Source organism: Rhinatrema bivittatum, chromosome 4 (assembly GCF_901001135.1).
Source record: "Rhinatrema bivittatum chromosome 4, aRhiBiv1.1, whole genome shotgun sequence".
NCBI lineage: Eukaryota > Metazoa > Chordata > Amphibia > Gymnophiona > Rhinatrematidae > Rhinatrema > Rhinatrema bivittatum.
In genome coordinates, this window is record NC_042618.1 from 187800249 (window position 1) to 187821502 (window position 21254).

The following is a 21254-nucleotide window of genomic DNA, read 5'->3' on the forward strand; positions in this document are numbered from 1 at the left end:
TATCTTGGTGGAAGTACAAATCTTTGCAGCCAAACAATCTACAGTCCTTAGCAATAGCTCCTGCCAACATTTCTTACTAATGCTATATTGTCTCTCTCTCTCCATTTGAACATTGCTTTCATTTTAAGAGTGATCAATTCTTCCCTAATAATTAACTGGGTTTTCGGATTCGTGACAGGAGATGTTAAACACAACTCAGCCCAAACATATATGAGTATGTCAGACACATAAAACTACTTCCTAGCTCCAAATCTACAGATTAAAAGGGCATTAAATAATCAGCTCCTGCATATAAAGAATGCACTGCATGATCTGATTTTTTATTTAACATATAATTTGTATTTCTTTGCTAACAGTAATCATTTTTCTTGTATTCATCATTCTATCTTGGCCAATCCTGGTTGCACTGACTGCTTAAACACAATATTGGGTTCTTTGAAGGACTTTTTAAAAAATTTGATTGATTTGCTTTTTCTACATGCATACAGGTTGTTCCTCATTCAGTATTCAGTCCATAAAGAACTGTTTTATTTTACATGTGTAGAATAAAATCCATTTGACTCACATTTTTATTCCACTGAGGTGCAGTATACTTACTTGCCATGGTCTCCTGATATCCAGGTGGTCCAGTGGGTTGTGGAGCGTATGGTGGAGGGTGTTGTGTTGGGTAGGGTGCTGTTGGCATTGGCCCCAAGTATGCAGGTGATGGGTGGATAGGCTGGTATCCTTGGTAGGGTGCTACTGGGTATGCAGTCGGGACTCCTGACTGCACAGGGTAAGGAGTGTGGATCATTGTAGTAGTTGTGGCTGTCACAACTGAAAAACACATTAGAAAAAAACAAATGTGTTACTCTGGCCCAGAGCACTGCACATGGAAGAAATAAAAGGAGAAAATACCTTTCAATAAAGTAGTTTTCTGCTCCTTCCTAAAACTATATAGTCCTGTGTCCACGAGCTACCCAGAGCATTTCTACCTGACTGACAGATTGATAAAGGTTTAACTTTTACCTTTGTTTCCACGCCACCCAGGGCTTTTCACAAACTTTAAGAATATAAGAAGAACATAAGAAGTTGCCAAACTGGATCAGACTGAGGGTCCATCAAGCCCAGCATTCTGTTTTTAACAGTGGCCAATCCAGGTTGCAAGTAACCAGCAAGTATTCAAACTTAAAAAGATCCCATGCTACTGATGCCAGTAACAGAAGTGACTATTTCCTAAGTCAACTTGATTAATAGCAGTTTATGGACTTCTCCTCCAGGAAATTATCCAAACCTTTTTTAAACCCAGCTACACTAACTACACTAATCACATCCTCCGGCATTGAATTCCAGAGCTTAATTGTGCACTGAGTGAAAAATACTTCTCTGATTTGTTTTAAATGTGCTACTTGCTAACTTCATGGAGTGCCCCCTAGTCCCCTATTATCTGCCAGTTTCTGCCCTATAGCAAACCTTCCGTTCATCTCCAAAATCTTGGAAAGAATAGTAAATAAACAACTCTCAGAATTCTTGGACTACAACAAAATCCTCTCTCCGTCACAGTTCGGCTTCCACAAATCCCGAAATACAGAATCCCTCCTAATTTCTTTAACAGACTCCATCCTTCTGAATCTCGACAAAAAACAACCATGTCTTCTAATTCTCCTCGACCTATCAGCGGCATTTGACACAGTGAACCACTCTATACTCATAGATCGACTATCGGACATCGGCATCAAAGGTACCGCCCTCAGCTGATTCAGATCGTTCCTTCAAAACATATTCTATAAGGTTAGAATCAACAATAAAGAGTTACACCCCATCAGCTCTACCTTGGGAGTCCCACAAGGATCCTCATTATCTCCAACTCTTTTCAACATATACTTGCTCCCGCTTTGCCAGCTCCTTTCCAAACTAAATCTAATTCATTATTTATACGCAGATGACGTCCAAATTCTCATACCGATTACCGACTCGCTAAATAAAACACTGGATTTCTGGAACACCTGCCTTCAATCCATAAACAACCTTCTTACAAGCCTCAATTTGATTCTGAATACTAACAAGACAGAGCTTCTCCTCGTCACCCAAGACGGAAATGATCTAGAGACCAACACACACCCCTCAATTCAACCAGTTTTCTCCCCACAAGTCAGAAACCTAGGAGTCATCATGGATAACAATCTGAACCTCAAAAGTTTCATCAATAACACCACAAAGGATTGCTTTTTTAAACTTCAAGTCTTAAAACGATTGAGACCCCCTCCTCCACTTCCAGGACTACCGCACAGTTCTCCAGGCAATCAGTTTTTCAAAAATCGATTACTGCAATTCACTCCTCCTCGGACTCCCTTCCAACACCATCAAACCTTTACAGATGCTGCAGAATGCAACGGCAAGAATTCTGACCAAGACCAACAGAAGAGACCATATTACTCCCATCCTGCGGAATCTCCACTGGCTCCCAATCAAATTCAGAATTTTATACAAAACTCTAACGATCATTCACAAAACCATTCACAACATCACACCACTGGAACTCAAGATCCCACTTCGGCCACGAATACCCTCTAGACCGGTGAGATCAGTGTATAGAGACACCCTCCATGCCCCCCTCATCAAAACATCAGTAAGTAAGAGAGCGCTTTCCACATCTGGACCAACTCAATGGAACTCTCTCCCGCCAGATCTCCGGCTCAAAAGATGCACGATTACATTTAAAAAAAGACTCAAAACCTGGCTATTCACCCAAGCCTTCTCGTGCTCAGATGAACAGTAGAGTCTTTTTATACCTCAGAGTCAGTTATGCTGCTCGCCACTAGAACAACATCTCTAGCTTTCTGCTCTTTATGCAGATGATCTCTTCCAGTTATCCCCATGTTAAACCATGTTACTTGATCCAAGTTTTGCTCATCCTTGTTTTAATGTAATGCATTCTTTTGCACAGGTTTTTGTTATAATGTAAACCAAAGTGATTTGTAACTTGTTACAAGAATATCGGTATATAAGAGTCCTAAATAAATAAATAAATAACTGATTCACATTTGCCCATTCGAGTCTTCTCATGCCAGCATTGCATGCTGCCAACATTCATAGCATAGGATCCATTTAATGTCTGGATACTTGCCAGGTACTCGTGACTTGGACTGGCCACAGTTGGAGACAGTATACTGGACTTGATGGACCCTTGGTCTGACCCAGTATGGTATACTTATGATTTTATAAACTCTCGCCTCAGCTATCTCTTCTCCAAGGTGAACAGCCCTAACCTTTTTATCCTTTCCTCATAAGGGAGCCATTCCACCCTGTTAATCATTTTGGTCACCCTTCTCTGTAACATTTCCAGGCAACTATATCTTTTTTTGAGATGCGACCAGAATTGCACACAGTATTCAAGGTGCAGTCTCACTATGGAGCGATACAGAAGCATTATACAATTCTCTGTTTTATTCACCATTCCCTTCTTAATAATTCTTAACATTCAGTCTGCTTTTTTGACCACCACAGCACACTGAGCAGACAATTTCAATGTATTATCCACTATGACACCAGGATCTCTTTCCTGGGTGGTGACTCTAATATGGAATCTAACATTGTATAACTACAGCATAGAATACTTTTCCCTATATGCATCAACTTGCACTTGTGCACATTAAATTTCATCTGCCATTTGGAAGCTCAATCTTCAGGTCTCGCTAGGTCTTCCTGCAATTTATCACAATCTGCATGTATTTAACTATTCTGAATAATTTTGGGTCATCTGCAAATTTAATCACCTCACTCCAGGTCATTTATAAATATATTGAAAAGCACCAGTCCAAGTACAAATCCCTGAGGCACTCCACTGTTTACCTTTTTCCATTGCCAAAACTGACCATTTAATTCTACTTTGTTTCCTGTCTTTTAACCAATTTGTAATCCAAAAAAGGACTTCGCCTCCTATCCCATGACTTTTTAGTTTTCTTAGAAGCCTCTCCTATCCCATGACTTTTTAGTTTTCTTAGAAGCCTCTCTTAAACGCCTTCTGAAAATCCAAATATACTTCATCTACCGGTTCACCTTTATCTGTTTATTAACCCCTTCAAAAAAATGTAGCAGATTTGTGAGACAAGACTTCCCTTGAATAAATTCATGCTGGCTGCGTCCTATTAATCCATGTCTATCTATATTTGCTGTGATTTTGTTCTTTAGAATAGTTTCCACTATTTTGCCTCGTATTGAAGTCAGGCTCACTGGTCTATAGTTTCCCGGATCACCCCGGAGATCTTTTTAAATAGTCGGGGTTACATTGGCCATCTTCCAGTCTTCAGGAACAATGGACGACTTTAATGATAGGTTACAAATTTTTACTACTAGATCTGAAATTTCATTTTTGAGTTCTTTCAGAACCCTGGGGAGCATGCCATCCTGTCCAGGTGATTTGCTACTCTTTAGTTTATCAATATGACCTACTACATCTTCCAAGTTCACCGTGATTTGGCTCAGTTCATCCAAATCACCTTTGAAAACCATCTCCTGAAATGGTATCCCCATTATGGATGTCATAATGCCTCTGTATTAATCCATGGTGAGACCACATTTTGAATACTGTGTGCAATTCTGGTTGCTGCATATCAAAAAAGATATAGCTGCACTGGAGAAAGTGCAGAGAAGAGTGACAAAAATGATGTGGCATGGAACGGCTGCCCTATGAGGTAAGGCTAAGGAAGTTAGGGCTGTTCAGTTTGGAGAAGAGATGACTGAGGAGGGATATTTTAGAGGTTTACAAATCATGAAAGCACTTGAAAAAGTTAATGTAAATCGGTTATTTACTCTCTTAGATAATAGAAGGACTTAGGGGGCACTCCATTAAGTTAGCAAGTAGATCATTTAGAACAAATTGAAGAAAATTATTTTTCACTCAGTAAATAGTTAAGCTCTGGAATTCATTGCCAGAGGATGTGGTAACAGCTGTAAGAGTAACTGGGATTAAAAATGATTTGGATACGTTCCTAGAGGAAAAATCCACTGCTATTAATTAATAAGCAATAGTAGCTTGAGATTTATTTAGTTTGGGTACTTGCCAGGTACTTGTGATTTGGATTGGCTACTATTGGAAACAGGATACTGGGCTTGATGGACCCTTGGTCTGACCCAGCATGGCAATTCTTTTGTTCCTCCTGGTTTCCTCTTCACACTGATGTCCCTCAAGGCCTTGCTCTTTCCGCTGCACTATTTAACATTTATCTTATCTGTCAGTTGTTCTCTACTTTAGGAGTTTCCTATCGCATATATGCTGACGACATTCAATTCTATTTCCCTACTCGGCACTCCTGGCAATCCACTCTCCTTATGTTTATCTTCTGTAAAGTCCTGGTTACTCCATACCAAACTCTCCTTAAACCTCTCAAAAACTGAAATTATGATATTTGGTAGTCCTCCATTTGGTAACATTCCCAACACTATCTCCAATAACAATACACCCATTAACATTTCCTTTACCACCCGCCACCTTGGCATCTTCCTTGTTAGTTTACTGTCTTTGTCTGGGTGCACTTTGCTGGTATCTGGCTAAATTTCCCGGGAACCAAGATCCCTAAGCTATACCAGTAACAGACCACTACTGGTAACAGTAGCTCCTGTTCTAAACATACAGAAGCTGCACATTTCAAAACAGGAAACAAAGAGACTTGCAGAAAAACAACTGCACACCGAGAACTCACACTTCTTTTTATGGTAAGGTATTACTTAATGTACATTATATTTTATTACATTAACCCAATTACATCATTTCCTCTTGTGTAACAAATGTTAGATTGCTCTAATTCAAAGCAATATATAATTTATTTTTTTTAATAAATTCATATCTTCACTGACATGCTATATAACCTCCCCGCCGCTCTCCATCACACAAACCTAGCTTTGATGCTACTGCAAAACAGGAAGCAATTACATCCATTTCCAGCAGATTCCAGTCTAGTTTATAAGATAAGGTCTAAGAATACAGGAGATGTAATCCTCAATTTAATACAAGGCTTCCCAAACCTGTCCTGGGGACCCCACAGCCAGTTGGATTATCAGGATATCGATAATGAATATGCATGACAAATTTGCATTTACTGAGTCTCCATGATAAACAAATTTATCTCATGCATATTTATTGTGGATATCCTGAAAACCTGACTAGCTGTGGGGTTCCCAGGACAGGCTTGGGAAGCCCTGATTTAATGAATTAACATTTTTCTAGTTGGACATATGTCCTTAATATACTGGAGTAAAGCAAGCTTGCCCACTGGAAGGCTAGACTGTGACATGCAATACTAGTAAAACAAATTATTTCCATCTTCCACCTCCCACCCAATGTTTAAAACTCACTTGCTGTTCTATTAACTTCTGCCTGGGAGCAAGTGCAGCTGTGCATACTGAGGGGCTGTGAAAATCTTTCTACAGATGAGTGGTTTCAGGTTTCATATACAGAAAATTATTAAGACTTGCATGGAAGTTTCCAACATGCACCTTTTTATATATAAGCAACACTGACTTCTAAAAGAGGTTATTTGCTAACCAGTAACACCCAAATTAAAGATGGGCTGCAATCCAACAATATTGTAATCTAATTATGTTGCTCAGCACAAACAGGAGATCAATGCAGTATTAGAACGGATCCAATTAAAAATTAAACCCTCTTATAACGATGGTGAAAACAAATGACAATTACTAACAGAAAACTGCTTTCTATTTTGCAATCTTTTTGTTAGTCCAATATCCTCTCTATTGAAAAAAACAACATTTGGTTCTTTTGCTAGAATTGACAATTTCCCTAATTTCCATAATTAACCATGATTGAAAATTATGGGACCATTTCAATACTGAATGCGAATAATTATCCAATTATTTTATCAAATTAACAGACTGCTGGCAGCCCTAATTTGAAGGTCCTATATAGAGAACAAGCCTTCTTCCCTCTAAACCAGTGGTTCTCAACCTTTTTTCTGTCGGGATACACCTGTCTGATGGTTCTCACATGCGTGACACACTGAACACAAGACCGTCATAGGGCTAAATGTAAAAGTACAGTTTGCATCCACAGGAACCCCCCTGACCCACAATTATGGATGTAAAGCAGAATTATGACATTCCCCATACAACTCACCTTACAAAAAATATATTCTGGTTCTAGTTTCATCTCAGTAACAGCAATACAAACTCCCAACTACCAGGCTCAATAGCCCTACTTATGAAAAGACAGCAGTTTATCACTAATGCATGTCCTCTTGAGAAAATACAACAAACAAGACTAATACAAACTCTTACATGCTAGTAAAATACCTCACCTCAGTCACATAGACAGAACCAACCTAACATACTCCCAGAATCTGCAGTAATGCACATAAACTAATATGCTCACAGTTACACTTGTATTATGGAATGTACTCAAACAGTAACAACCCTACCTATGAAAAGGCAACACTACAAATATTAAATCAGGACCAATACACCTCCTATTAGGAAAACAGAACTAGCCAAACAGCTATAGATCCCAACACAGAAATAACTGTATAACTAAACTAATAAGCAGAATAAATGTTTCACAACAACTATGAACAGAATAATATCCAACAATTAAAAACTCATAAAAATTATTTAAAATTCTCCAAACACCAATAAAATATTTCAAAACAGCAGACACATCACATAAGATTCAGTAATTAAAATGGTAGTCAATCAAGAAAAATAAACTTAAAAAGCCACCTTTACTAACCCCCTCCAGCAGCTCTCCTACTCCTCTTCCATACAGGCCAGTAGCACACACCAGAAGCAGTAGTGGCTGAAGCTCTTCCTTAGTGCCCACGACCATTCTCTCTGTCTCTCACACACATACATACCAGTTACACTCCCATGACCAGTTTCTGTCTTTCACACACCAATCATCTCCCGACCAGTCTTACATACACACCAGTCACCTTCCCGATCAGTCTCTCATGCACACACACACAGGCTTCCCACTTCCATGTTCTATCTTACGTATACAGGCTTCTCACTCCCATGCTGTCTCTCACACACACACACCTGTTTCTCACTCCTATGCTAGCTCTCTCCACATGCACAGGCTTCTCATTCCCATAATCACTTTCTTTCTCTCTCACACACACACATACCAGTCACACTCACATACATAGAAACATAGAAATGACGGCAGAAGAAGACCAAATAGCACATCCAGTCTGCCCAGCAAGCTTTCGTACTTATTTTTCTCATGCTTTTCTGTTACTCTGACCACTGAGGTCAGGGCCCTTATTGGTAACTTTTTGGTTCTAATTTCCTTCCACCCCTGCCATTGATGTAGAGAGCAGTGCTGGAACTGCATCAATGTGAAGTATCAAGCCTAAATGGTTAGGGGTAGTAACTGCCGCAATAAGCAAGCTACTCCCACGCCTATTTGTTTTTCCAGCCTGTGCGATTTAGTCCTTGTTGGTTGTTTGAATATAAATCCTCTTTTCTTTGTTCCTCCCTGCCATTGAAGCAGAGAGCTGCTTGGATATGCAATGAAAGTGAAGCATCAGGCTAATTTGGTTTGGGGTAGTAACCACCGCAACAAGCAAGCTACTCCCATGCTTATTTGTGAATGCAGATCTTTTTTCCCACATTTCCTCTTGCCGTTGAAGCATAGAGCAATGTTGGAGTCACATTAACCTTGTGTATGTTTATTGAATAAGGGTAGCAGCCATCATTCCCGCAAGCCACCCCCATGCCTCTTCTCTTCATTTCATTCCATTCACATCCTCAAGACTTTATGGATCCACAGCGTTTATCCCACGTCATTTTGAAATTCTTCACAGATTTGTTCCTCACCACTTCCTCTGGAAGGGCGTTCCAGGCATCCACAACCCTCTCTGTGAAGAAATACTTCCTGACATTGGTTCTGAGTCTTTCTCCCTGGAGTTTTAAGTCATGATCCCTGGTTCTGCTGATTTTTTTCCAACGGAAAATGTTTGTCGTTGACTTTGGATCATTAAAACCTTTCAAGTATCTGAAAGTCTCTATCATATCACCCCTGTTCCTCCTTTCCTCCAGGATATACATATTTAGATTCTTCAATTTCTCCTCATAAGTCATTCGATGAAGACCCTCCACCTTTTTGGTCGCCCTTCTCTGGACCGCCTCCATCCTGTCTCTGTCCCTTCTGAGATATGGTCTCCAGAACTGAACACAGTACTCCAGGTGAGGCCTCACCAAGGACCTGTACAAGGGGATAATCATTTCCCTTTTCTTACTCGTTATTCCTCTCTCTATGCAGCCCAGCGTTCTTCTGGCTTTAGCTACCGCCTTGTCGCATTGTTTGGCCGACTTCAGATCATTAGACACTATCACCTCAAGGTCTCTCTCCTGCTCCGTGCACATCAGCCCTTCACCCCCCATCGAATACATTTCTTTCGGATTTCTACACCCCATATGCATGACTCTGCACTTCTTGGCATTGAATCTCAGCTGCCATATCTTTGACCAGTCTTCCAGCTTCCTTAAATCCCGTCTCATTCTCTCCACTCCTTCTGGCGTATCCACTCTGTTGCAGATCTTAGTATCATCCGCAAATAGACAAACCTTACCTTCTATCCCGTCCGCGATGTCGCTCACGAACATATTGAACAGGACCGGTCCCAACACCGACCCTTGAGGCACTCCGCTCATCACCGCTCTCTCTTCCGAGTAAGTTCCATTTACCATCACACATTGTCTTCTGTCCTTCAACCAGTTTGTTATCCATGCCACCACCTTGGCACTCACTCCCAAGCTTCTCGTTTTATTCACAAGCCTCCTATGTGGGACCGTATCAAAAGTTTTGCTAAAATCCAAGTAGATGACATCAAGCGCTCTTCCTTGATCCAATTCTTTAGTCACCCAATCAAAAAAGTCTATCAGATTCGTCTGACAGGACCTTCCCTTGGTGAAACCATGCTGCCTCTGGTCCAGCAATTCTGCTGCTTGTAGATAGTTCACTATTCTTTCCTTCAGCAGCGACTCTAATACTTTTCCCACCACCGAGGTGAGGCTAACCGGCCTGTAGTTACCAGCCTCCTCTCTGCTCCCACTCTTGTGAAGAGGGTCCACCGTCGCTCTTCTCCAATCACTCGGCACCACTCTCATTTCCAGGGATCTATTGAACAGGTCTCGCAGTGGAGCCGCCAGCACACCTCTAAGCTCCCTCAGTATCCTCATCAGGCCCCATGGCTTTGTCCACTTTCAGTATTCCTAGCTCTTCCCATACATTCTCTTCCGTAAACAGAGTTTCATCCATTCCACTCTCCTCCAGTTTCTTGTTAATTAACGATGGTTCTTCTCCGGGGTCTTCTTTAGTGAACACCGAACTGAAGTATTCGTTTAATATTTCTGCCATTTCTTTATCTGTCTCCACCCATTGATGATTTTCACCTTTCAATTTCACTATACCACTTTGGACTTTTCTCCTTTCACTGATGTATCTGAAAAAAGTTTTGTCACCTCGCTTTACCTCTTTGGCAATCCTTTCTTCCGCTTGATTTTTGCTTTCTTGATTACTTTCTTCATCTCCCTCAGTTTTATCAAAAATTCTTCCTTGTGATCTTCCCTTTGGGATCTTTTATATTTCTTAAATGCTTTTCTTTTATCTTTTATTTTATCAGCCACCTCCCCTTTGTGAACCAGAAAAGAATGAAACCTTTCTTACATGTATATTAGTCGCTTCAGTAATTGCTCCTTTTAGTTTGGGTTGTTCCACATCTCTTGTTTTCTCCCATCCTTCTAGTTCTTCCTCCAGGTACTTCCCCATTTCAACAAAGTCCGTGTTTTTGAAACACAAAACCCTGGTCCTCTGATACCAGTTTCTGTCTCTCACACACCAATCATCTCCTAACCAGTCTTTCTCTTACACACACATACACCAGTCACTTTCCCAGTCTCTCTCTCTCTCTCTCTCATGCACACACACACACACACACAGGCTTCCCATTCCCATGTTCTATCTTACATATACAGGCTTCTCACTCCCATGCTGTGTCTCACACACACCCATGTTTCTCACTCCTATGCTAGCTCTCTCCACATGCACAGGCTTCTCATTCCCACAATCACTTTTTCTCTCTCACACACATTCCAGTCATCTCCCTGTCCAGTCACTTCCATTGTCTCTCCTATATACACACACATCACCTCTCTGACCAGTTTCTCTCAATCACACACATGGCTCTCTTTCACACACTTTATATAGATGATTTCAATCAAATGCTCTCACTTACACACAGGTTCTCAGTCACAGTTACACATACACACTCTCAATCACACATACATTCTCTCACTTACAGACAGGCTGGCTGGCTGTCTCTCTCATTTCCTGCCCCCCTCCCCCCCTTCCCGAGCACAAATGGTAGCTGCAGCAGCTTCCTCCTCTAGCCCCCCCAGGCCAAGAAAGAAGAATCCCATCAGCCACGGGAGGCTAATTCTGCTGTCTCCTGTGCCGATTTCTAGCTGCTTCTGATTTTGCTTCAGGCTCACGCTACTGCTCGGGGCCCGCCCCTACCTTTTCATGCAGCATGGCTCTTTCTTCTTCCCGCGCACCCCACTGCACATCACTTCCTGTTCCGGGCAAAGGGGGCAGGTGCGGGAAGAAGAAAAGGCCCAGCCGCAGTTGCCAGCCTCCACTAACACCGCTGCCATTCCCATCTGGGCTTAAACGTGCTGATAGCCCGAGCGGCAACGGCAGCAGTGGAAGTTAAGCCTGCCTCTCGCTCGGTGAAGGAAGAAGGGAGAAGAGCAGCGGGAGACCGGTAGCACACGTGACACACCTGCCGCTGCTCGGCAACACACTGGTGTGTCGTGACGCACCGGTTGAGAAGCGCTGCTCTAAACTGTGACACTGAATTGAAGTCCTCCAGCACTTGGTCACCAAGTGGGCATCTACATCAGAGGTCCCAGCTGAATGAGCCTGGATTGAAAATACAAGTTGAGCCGTGCAGGTTCCAATTCACTTCAAGCCACATCAGGCCATGCGTTGGCTATAGCTTGAACAGAGCAAGTCTGGTTAAACCTTTATTTCACAGACAGCATGAATCTAAGACAAACCAATTTATTCATCCGTAGAAAAATATCAGCAGAGAACTAGCTAGTAGGGATGTGAATCGTTTTTCTAACGAATTGAAATATCATACGATATTTCTAAATTCATTAATATATCAGGTAAAAAAAGAAACGATCACTTTCCCCCCCAAATTTTCGTAAAAATCATTATTCGGGTTAGTGCGCGCTAACAAAAAAAACCATTTATTTTTGTTATTTTTTGCTATTTTTGTTAGCGCGCACTAACCCAAAAAACGATTTTTCACTAAAAAAACAAAACGGGGATCTGCGGGAAAACGAGATTTTCACGCGGCCAGATGATCCTGAAAGCGGGAACGATCGGGCACCCAATTCACATCCCTACTAGCTAGTCATTTTGAATACTGTACTCCACAGCCTTCTTCTTACACCTGTGCTAGATCCATTACACAATATCTTCCTGTCACTTGACCAGCTGGATGTACTGCTCAATAAGCCTATTGTTGCCCCCTCTGGGGGAAAAATATCCAAATCATGCTGAGCAAAACAAAGACATGTAGCCATTTCCTTAATACATACTAACGTTTGATGCCCTGTGTTATCACATGATAAATCCCAAAAGTGACATTTGCAGCTAATGATTTTATTACTGCTATACCACGGTAACTCATCCTTGTCCCAAATTACCCATGTTCTCACTGAACACATACATCCAAAGGAACAAACTTATACCATCTCTGAGTGATAATTCTTTAAAATTACTGGGCATCACTTGGCCAAAAATCTTCAGTCTCTGAACAAACTTCATCACCATTATTTCATTGTTATATTGTAGTGAAAGCTATTCTATAACAAAAGTGAGACATTCCAAGAGGACCTTGCAAAACTTAATTTAATGTGGATAAGTGCAAAGTAATGCACTTAGGGAAGAGTAACCCAAATTATAGCTACACAATGCCATCCAGAAAAAGTATCTAGGCATTATTGTTGATAATACATTGCTTTCTTGGCTGCTGCTACACACTGAGCAGATTTCAAATAGAATACCAGGAATTACTAAGAAAGGAATGAAGAATAAAACAGGGAATATAATAATGCCTTTGTATCGCTTCATGGTGCATGACCTCATTTTGAATACTGTGTGCAGTTCTGGTCACCACATCTCAAAAAATATACAACACAATTAGAAAAGGTAAAAAGAAGGGAAACCAAAATGATAAAGGGGATGGAATGATTCTTCTATGAGGAAAGATTACAGAAGATAGAACTCTTCAGCTTAAAGAAGAGATGGCGGAGGAGAGATATCATAGAGGTCTGTAAAATGATGAGTGGAATTAGTAAACAATCAGTTGTTTACTCTTTCAAATAGTACAAAGACTAGGAGACAAACAATGAAGTTACTAGGTGATACATTTAAAGGGCCGGATTTTAAATGCCCTGCGCGCGTAAATCCAGCCGGATTTACGCGCGCCGGCACGCCTATTTTGCATAGGCCACCGGCGCGCGCACAGCCCCGGGATGTGCGTAAGTCCCGGGGCTTCGTAAAAGGGGTGGGGGGAGGGGGCGTGTCCGGGGCGGGACCGGGGGTGTGGTACCGGCCCAAGGACGTGGTCGAGGCCTCCAGACCAGCCCCTGGGTTGGGTGATGGCGCGCCAGCAGCCTGCTGGCGCGCGCAGATTTATACCTGCTTTCAGCAGGCGTAAATCTGGCAACAAAGGTGGGGGGGGGTTTAGATAGGGCTGGGGGGGTGGGTTAGGTAGGGGAAGGGAGGGGAAGGTGGGGGGAGGGCGAAGGAAAGTTCCTTCCGAGGCCGCTCCGATTTCAGAGCGGCCTCGGAGGGAACAGGCAACGCGCGCTGGGCTCGGCGCGCACAGGTTGCACAAATGTGCACCCCCTTGCGCGCACCGACCCCGGATTTTATAAGATACGCACGTATCTTATAAAATCCAGCGTACTTTTGTTCGCGCCTGGTGAGCGAACAAAAGTACGCCCTCGCGCAAATTTATAAAATCTACCCCAAAACTAATAAGAGAAAATATTTTTTTACTCAGCATAATTAAGCTCTGGAATTCGTTGCAAGATGTGGTGAAAGCTGTTAGTATAGCGGCATTTTAAAAAAAGGTTTGGATTGTGGAGAAACCCACAGCCTCCCATCCTTTTGGCTATGAAGGTACCAGTCTCACACTCTATTGCAAATGGAAAATATGGCAAGTCTATCAACGTTTAAGCAAAAAAGAACCTTCCTGGATACTTGCAACAGCTATATACAAAGTTTACCTCCTAAAGCTCAAAGCTGGATCTTGAATAAATGATTTGGGAACTCTTTCTTTAATATTCTTTATTTGATGCTCTCCAAAAGCAAAAAGTTGGACTTTTAGAGAAGGAGATAGGGGGTTGGGAAGGGGAAGGGAAAGGAGAGGAATCTCAAACTCAGTATACTAAAACAAGAAAAAATGTGTTAGGTCTTGCATTGTTTGTCTTTGTTTATGCCCGGAGGGGGTAGCAGAACCCACGCCCCTTGTAAGGGCTTGAGATGAGAATGGTTAGTCTTGTTGCATGCAAAACATGTTATTATAAACCAGTGAAATTTTGATTTGTGATTTTCAACAAACAGATTTAAACATAAAAAAAGCTTTGAACAAGTTCCTAGAGGAAAAGTCCATTAACCATTATTAAGATGGACTTGGGGAAATCCACTGCTTATTCTTGGGATAAACAGCATGGAATCTATCTACCCCTTGGGATCCTGCCAGATATTTGTGACCTGGATTGGAAACAGGATACTAGGCTTAATAGATCTTTGATCTGAACCAGTATGGTAAATCTTACGTACCTAAGAAAAAAGGACTCACTCATATGAAAGGGTAGTAATAACAATATCCAAAGAAGCACAAATGAATTGTTTCCATAAATTGCATTTTCTGCACATTTCTCTTCATGTGCTCTTGCCCTCTCTAACTACATTCTTACTTGCTCCATACACAAGTGCAGCAGTTTGTTGCTTTTTCATTATGGTTTCTTATCTTCAAACATGATTCTCTGCATAACAGTTATAATCTCCTTTCCCTGAGCATCCTGACACTGCGTTCTGCTAAGCAGATAAGCGACAGGCATTAATGACTTCAATAAAGGTTGTGCTGACCTTAAGTTTGGCTCTGTTCTGCTAGCATTCTTGCTTTTATTCATTTATAGCTATTTTTCTCCAGAGAGTTTAGGTAACGCAATGTGAAGTATTTGGAAAGGCAAAGGGATCCAAATGCCAGAAATAAAATAGACTGGATGAGTTAGAACCAGAATGCCACAGAAGAGACATGTTCTTCCTAGGTAAAAGGTGTGCACATTTAGCATTCAGCAGTGACCTCTTTAAAAATTTCTCAAGTTTCTTCTGGCTACCTACCAGCCTTGCAGATGTTCTTTGGAAGTTATTAAGCAAAATAGCTCTTCCTTCCCCTCCTAAAAATGGATAGACATATTGAACATGTTGCTATTAAGTCCACAACAAATGTCAAGTGCCCCACAAAGGTTTTCAAGGAACTTTTCAGCAAGAGGCTGGCAGTGCTGGCACTATTGTAATCATATAAAACCTCCATCCCAAAAAGTCTTTATTAGGAAATATTAACACCACAAAAATAGATTTTGGGGGTTGCATGATTACAGTAATACCAGCACTATTCTTCTGTGCTGTAGCCAGTTTGGTAGGATTCTCTCCCTCTTTTTCAATATATATTTTAGTAAGCACTCACTGAAAGCTCCTAGAGAATATCTGTGGGGCATCTGACATGTTGTAGGTTGTTCTGTAAAGTGTTTAGTGGGTCTTTGGTATTTATCGTAGTAAAACAAAACAAAAACCACAGGTCATGATCAGTTGCTCCCATCATCACAGCTAGAGATGGGTCTTTACTTTGAAGAATAAAATATCATGCTACTATAATGGCACAAACGGTTGTCTTGTTGATTTTCTCTTGTCCTTGTCACAACTAGATGTTCTTCAAGAACCATACAAAAGTGATGTCTCCTCCTATGGCTTTAGCAAGGTTTTCATGTAGGTCTGCCCAAAGAACAGACAAGCAGGTGTTCCTGGGTCTGCACCTCTATGTACTAACAAGTGGTAAACATTAGGATAGCCCCATTTAATTATTTTAGTCTTTGATCTGTCAGTCTGCATGCACAGAGCCACTAACATGACTGTCAGGAAGCATGATGGGATACAGAGATCAAAGACTAACCAGTAGTAATTTATTAGATCTGGTGTATATACACAAAATAAACCTTTGGTAGCCAGCTCTACAAACACACAGGGAGGATAACATTCAAACAGCTGCGTGTGAGTGCAAGAAAATCTACTACTCTATTTTATAACCTGTTCGCGAATTATATATGTAAGTTATAAAATAGATGCAAATGTACCCTGCAACATGCATGTAATAAATAAATAAATAAAAATGCACAAATACATATTGCACTTATCTGGACAAGTTCTGACCAAGTAGTGGCAGTTATCCAGATAAGTCTTAAAGCACTACTTATCCAGTAGTCAGATAGCTGAAAGAGTCTTAAAAGCACTACTTATCCGGCCAAGTCAGACAGCTGGACAAGTGGCACTTTTTTAGAATTATCTGACTATCTCACTTAACCAGATAAGTAGTGTTTCAAGACTTATCCAGCTAAGTAGCGGCTTTGCTGCTACTCAGCCAGATAAAAAGAAAGTTGTCCGGAGAAGTATAACTTTCAAAAAACTCAGCCAGCAAAATCAGAATTTATCTGGATAAATATTGTGCAACTGCTATACTGACTTATTTTTACGTCTAACTTAAAAAATGTGTGTGGAGATTTTGCCTGTGTAATTTACAAGTCTGTAAGTCTGGTTTTATGCATGTAATTTGGGAGATTTTCTAAACTGTACATGGCAATGAAATTACCAGTTTTACCAATCAGTTCGCCCAGTCCATCTTTGGGCGAACTGATTGGATCTTCAGCCTCAACTCCTCCTATTTCACCCAGATCCCCCCTACACTCAGCATTTAAATTTTAAGACGTTTACTATCACTCCAGACAGAGCAGATGTAAGTATACACGAGTAAGCTGCCAAATCTACATGCATAAATTGCTTATAAAATAGCAAGTTGCATGCGTAAATGCTGGCCCCGCCCCAGAACATCTCTGGCCCACTCCCTTTTTTTTTTTTAATATATGCACAAATTTACTCACAGACCCTTAACGCATATATTTTGAGGTTTCTAGTTTAGAATATATGGAAGTATATGCTATTTACATGCATATATGCCGATTTTTACATGCACAACTTTTGAAAATTCTCCTTATTCCATTTTGCCTAACTATCAAATGAAGAGGATTACTCATACCCCCCCTTCATTGGTTCCTTGCTTTAGCCAGAAGTGACGGGCACAGGAACACCGTTGTTTGGATACAGTATTGATGCTGCTACAATCTTTGAAGCTTCTCTGCCCACACATTACTACAGCTCTTTGTTTCACACGCAAGCTGCTCAGTTTGTGCCTGGCCAGAATTTCTCTTATCTTTCCAATTACAAGGTTTTTGATTTGGTTCAGTAGTCCATTGTCTCTGCAGGCATGGGGGGAGACCTATCTCTGCCGGGAACACACACTGTCCTCAGGTTAGTCATGGGGAGGCTATTTCCATGCTGAAGGGAGTTTCTTCTGCAAGTGGTAGTTCGAGCTCCATGCTCCATAACGTTCTTGCCAAATGTCCTTGAAGTAACTCTACTGTTGCTGGGCATAATTTATTCTGTAGGAACTTGGCAGTCTCTCTCATGCCATCCGGATGTGTTTCTGCATACTGGCATAAAGCAGGAAAGAGACCCTGGAATCCTTAAAATTATGCTAACCTAATGCTAAACTGTCATGTCCACTCCAGCACCTTAACAGGTTCATATAGTGCTATATTAACCTGTCTGTATCTGCCCCTCCAGGAAAGTCCTTCAGAGGTTCCAGGTCTAGATCACTGTGTCCAACTGCAAACAAGTGTTTCATTTTATAACCTCAGTGATGTCAACTGTGGTACCCAAAAGGTAGAACACTAATCATAAAACACTTTTGCAACAGAAGGCATTTGGTTACTCCTATGACACTACATATGCCGCCTTGGGTCATCTATCCACCTTTTGGTTTGGGCTTCGTTTTCGGCCCGCCACGGGAAATTTCGTATTTCTCGTGGTTCGGGCCTTTTAAATTCGGGGGACCTGAATTTTGGGTTAGTGCGCACTAAACCCGAAAACAAATTTTTCACGAAATTTTGGGTTTCAGGCTCCCTGAACCAGGACAAATGCACATCCCTACTCCCTAGTCCTTGTATTATCTGAAAGAGTAAATAACAGATTCACATTTACATGTTTAAGTCCTTTTATAATTTTTTAGACCTCTATCATATCCTCCCCTCCGCCATCTCTTCTTCAAGTTGAACAGCCCTAACCTCTCCTTATAGGAGAGCCATTCCATAACCTTTATCATTTTGGTCATATTTCTTTAGGTGAAGGCTCAGGCAACTGAAGAGCTAACTACTGAAACCTAGAAGGTGCGAGCCCTTAATGAGATCTGGATTTTAGATTTAATTATTCCTGTCCAAATTTGAGTTCAAGATGAGCTACATTCAGGTTCAGTAAGAATTTCCCTGCCCCTGAAAGCTTACAATATAAGTTAGTACTTGAGGCAATGGAGGGTAAGTGTTTTGCCTAAGGTTACAAGAAGTATCAGTGGGAGAAGCAGAATATGAACCCTGGCTTCTCCAGTTCCCAGCCCACTGCTCTAACCACTAGGCTACTCCTCCTCACCACCTCTAGCAGTTTCAGAATGGTGCAACTCCAACTGAATTAAAACAAAATGTGGCTATGCTCCATCCCTTGCTAAGCCTATTGAATTATCTACCAATAAGGTCAGTAACAGCCAAGTACCCATTGGCTAGGCAGATATCAGTATGTCTAGAAAATAGCAGAATATCAGCTCTCAAGTGCTGAAATGTGCTTATCATTGGAAGGAAATTACTTTGGTGGACAGGCACAAGAAGAACTAACCAAATACCTATCAGACTTTTGGTTTTCTGCAAGAATGAGATGCATGACCAGAGAAGAATATTTTCAGTCAAACTGTAAGTAAAGGGACTCACCTGGCCGAGGTTTTCGACACATCTTGTACAAACAGCAGCATGAACAAGTCAAGCACAGGATGATGGTAACCACGAAAACAACAAAAATGGTAATTCCCACGGCAACAATAGGCCATGTGCTGAAAGAGGAAAACAAAATTGGACAATTTAAAATGTTTTTTTTCTCTACAAGAGGTATTTCTTGCCCTGCGAAAGAGTAAAATATATACAACACTGTTAAATTTCTGCAAAATGATGGCAAGACCTGCTTTTAACGAATAGGCCTGTTGTCAACAAAATGTGTTATAAAAGGTTTTGTAGGCCAGCCTGATGGCTCAGTGACAGTGCTCTGCACTATCATACAGAAGGACCTGGTTTTGATTTAATTTCTAGCTTGGGTCTACTGCTCTGTGAGAAATTTGGGGCTGGGGATGCTGCAGAAGCAGTATTCACAGCCCCTCCGGGCAGGGTGAGGGGGAAGGAGTTATAGTCCTCTTGCAATTGACACCTAGTGGACAGATTTGGAGCCCACGATTGCAGAGTTCTGAAAGGAGTTCAGGTGTGGTTCTCAGCTCTTTTATTGGTGCAAGGACTGGACTAAAGTAAGATACAAAGGGATTAAAAAAAAAATCTCTGGTAAGTTGCAAATGAAGGTTCTTGGCATCAGATCCTAGCCCTGGTTCTGACTTAGCTAGAAGCCCAATAATTTGTAATAGCAGTACTTGTACAAGATTTACTTTGGAGGTATATGACTAGTTTATTATAGTGTAAACAAGAAGGGAAACAAAAAAAATAATCAAAGGTAGAATGGTCTTATAATATTATGACAAGGTGTCAGCAAGCCTGTCAGTGTGTCCTTCAATGCATGGGCCACCCCGTCATTTCATTCATCTACTTTGAAATAGATTTTTTTTTTTAAGTATTTTTTATAGATACTTTTTTTTTTAAAGACAGATTGTCTAATAGACATTTTTTTTTAGACACAATTTTATAAATACTTTAAAAGGTGGACGAATGAAATGATCAGGTGGCCCATGCATTGAAGGGCATACTGACAGGCTTGCTCACACCTTGGCATAATATTAAAAGACCAATCTACCTTTGAATAGTTTTGTTTGGTTTTTTTTTTTTTGCTTCCCCTTGTTTACACTATTGTATATCTGGGATTCAATGACTCTTCTGTGTTGCTAATTTACTAGTTTATCATAACCAAGATTTACTATAAAGGAAAGCATTATTAAAGTATACAGCACAATCAATTTTGTTTTGTTAGTTCCTTTTTACCATTAACATTCACAAGAGTCTGTACCATAAAGAATTCCTTTCCCCACAGGGCTTGGGAACAGCAGAATCACAAAGATCTCATGTGACTTCTTTAGCTTCTTAGCAGTAGGAAAGACTTGGACTACCATTTAAAAGATAATTTTAGGAGAAATGCATTTTTCATTAAATGCTTCTCAACAGACATTGTGCAAGACCTCAGACAGACTCATTTCGGCAACGACCATTGAGATTCTTATGCTTAGTTATGATTTTCCATTGCAACAGAAACAAAAATGACTGAGGCAAAGCAGAACAGGGCCACAATGTTATAAGGAGGATGCTGGGAAAAAGTAACAAGGATAGGGCTGACAACAGTACTGAATTTCAAAAATACTGACTTTGGTAAAATGGGCGAGTACCTTTACGGAGGATCTAAGAAGGGTGGGAGCAGGTAGGTGAAGTAGAAGAACAGTAGGCTAAAACTAACAGATTTGTATATCAGGAAAGTAAATAAAAGTAAGAGAAAAAAAAGAAACCTGCATGGTTTACCAAAGAGGTGACTGAAAAAGGGTAAAAAGATTAGGGCCGGATTTTAAAACATACGTGCGCGGCCTACATGTGCGCGCGCTACCCGGCAGGCGCGCACATGTTATAAAATCCGGGGTCGGTGCACGCAAGGGGGTGCACAATTGTGCACCTTGCGCTCGCCGAGCCCGCTCCGAGCCACGCTGCCTTCCCCTGTTCCCTCCCAGGCCGGTCCGAAATCGGAGTGGCCTCGGAGGGAACTTCCTTACACCCCCCCCACACACACACACACCTTCCCCTATCTCCCCCATCCTTTCCCC

General features: G+C 41.2%; 1 protein-coding gene across 3 annotated transcripts in view; it reads right to left on the reverse strand.

Annotated features, from left to right (window-relative positions):
* Positions 1-21254, reverse strand: part of SHISA5 (shisa family member 5) — a 138632-nt gene that overhangs the window by 5015 nt on the left and 112363 nt on the right. For all 3 annotated transcript variants that reach the window (XM_029599403.1, XM_029599402.1, XM_029599404.1), the window contains 2 exons: positions 19168-19286; positions 598-816 (listed from right to left, as the gene is read on the reverse strand). In XM_029599403.1, coding sequence (XP_029455263.1) covers positions 598-816; positions 19168-19286 — 338 coding nt within the window. The remainder of the gene's footprint in view (positions 1-597; positions 817-19167; positions 19287-21254) is intronic.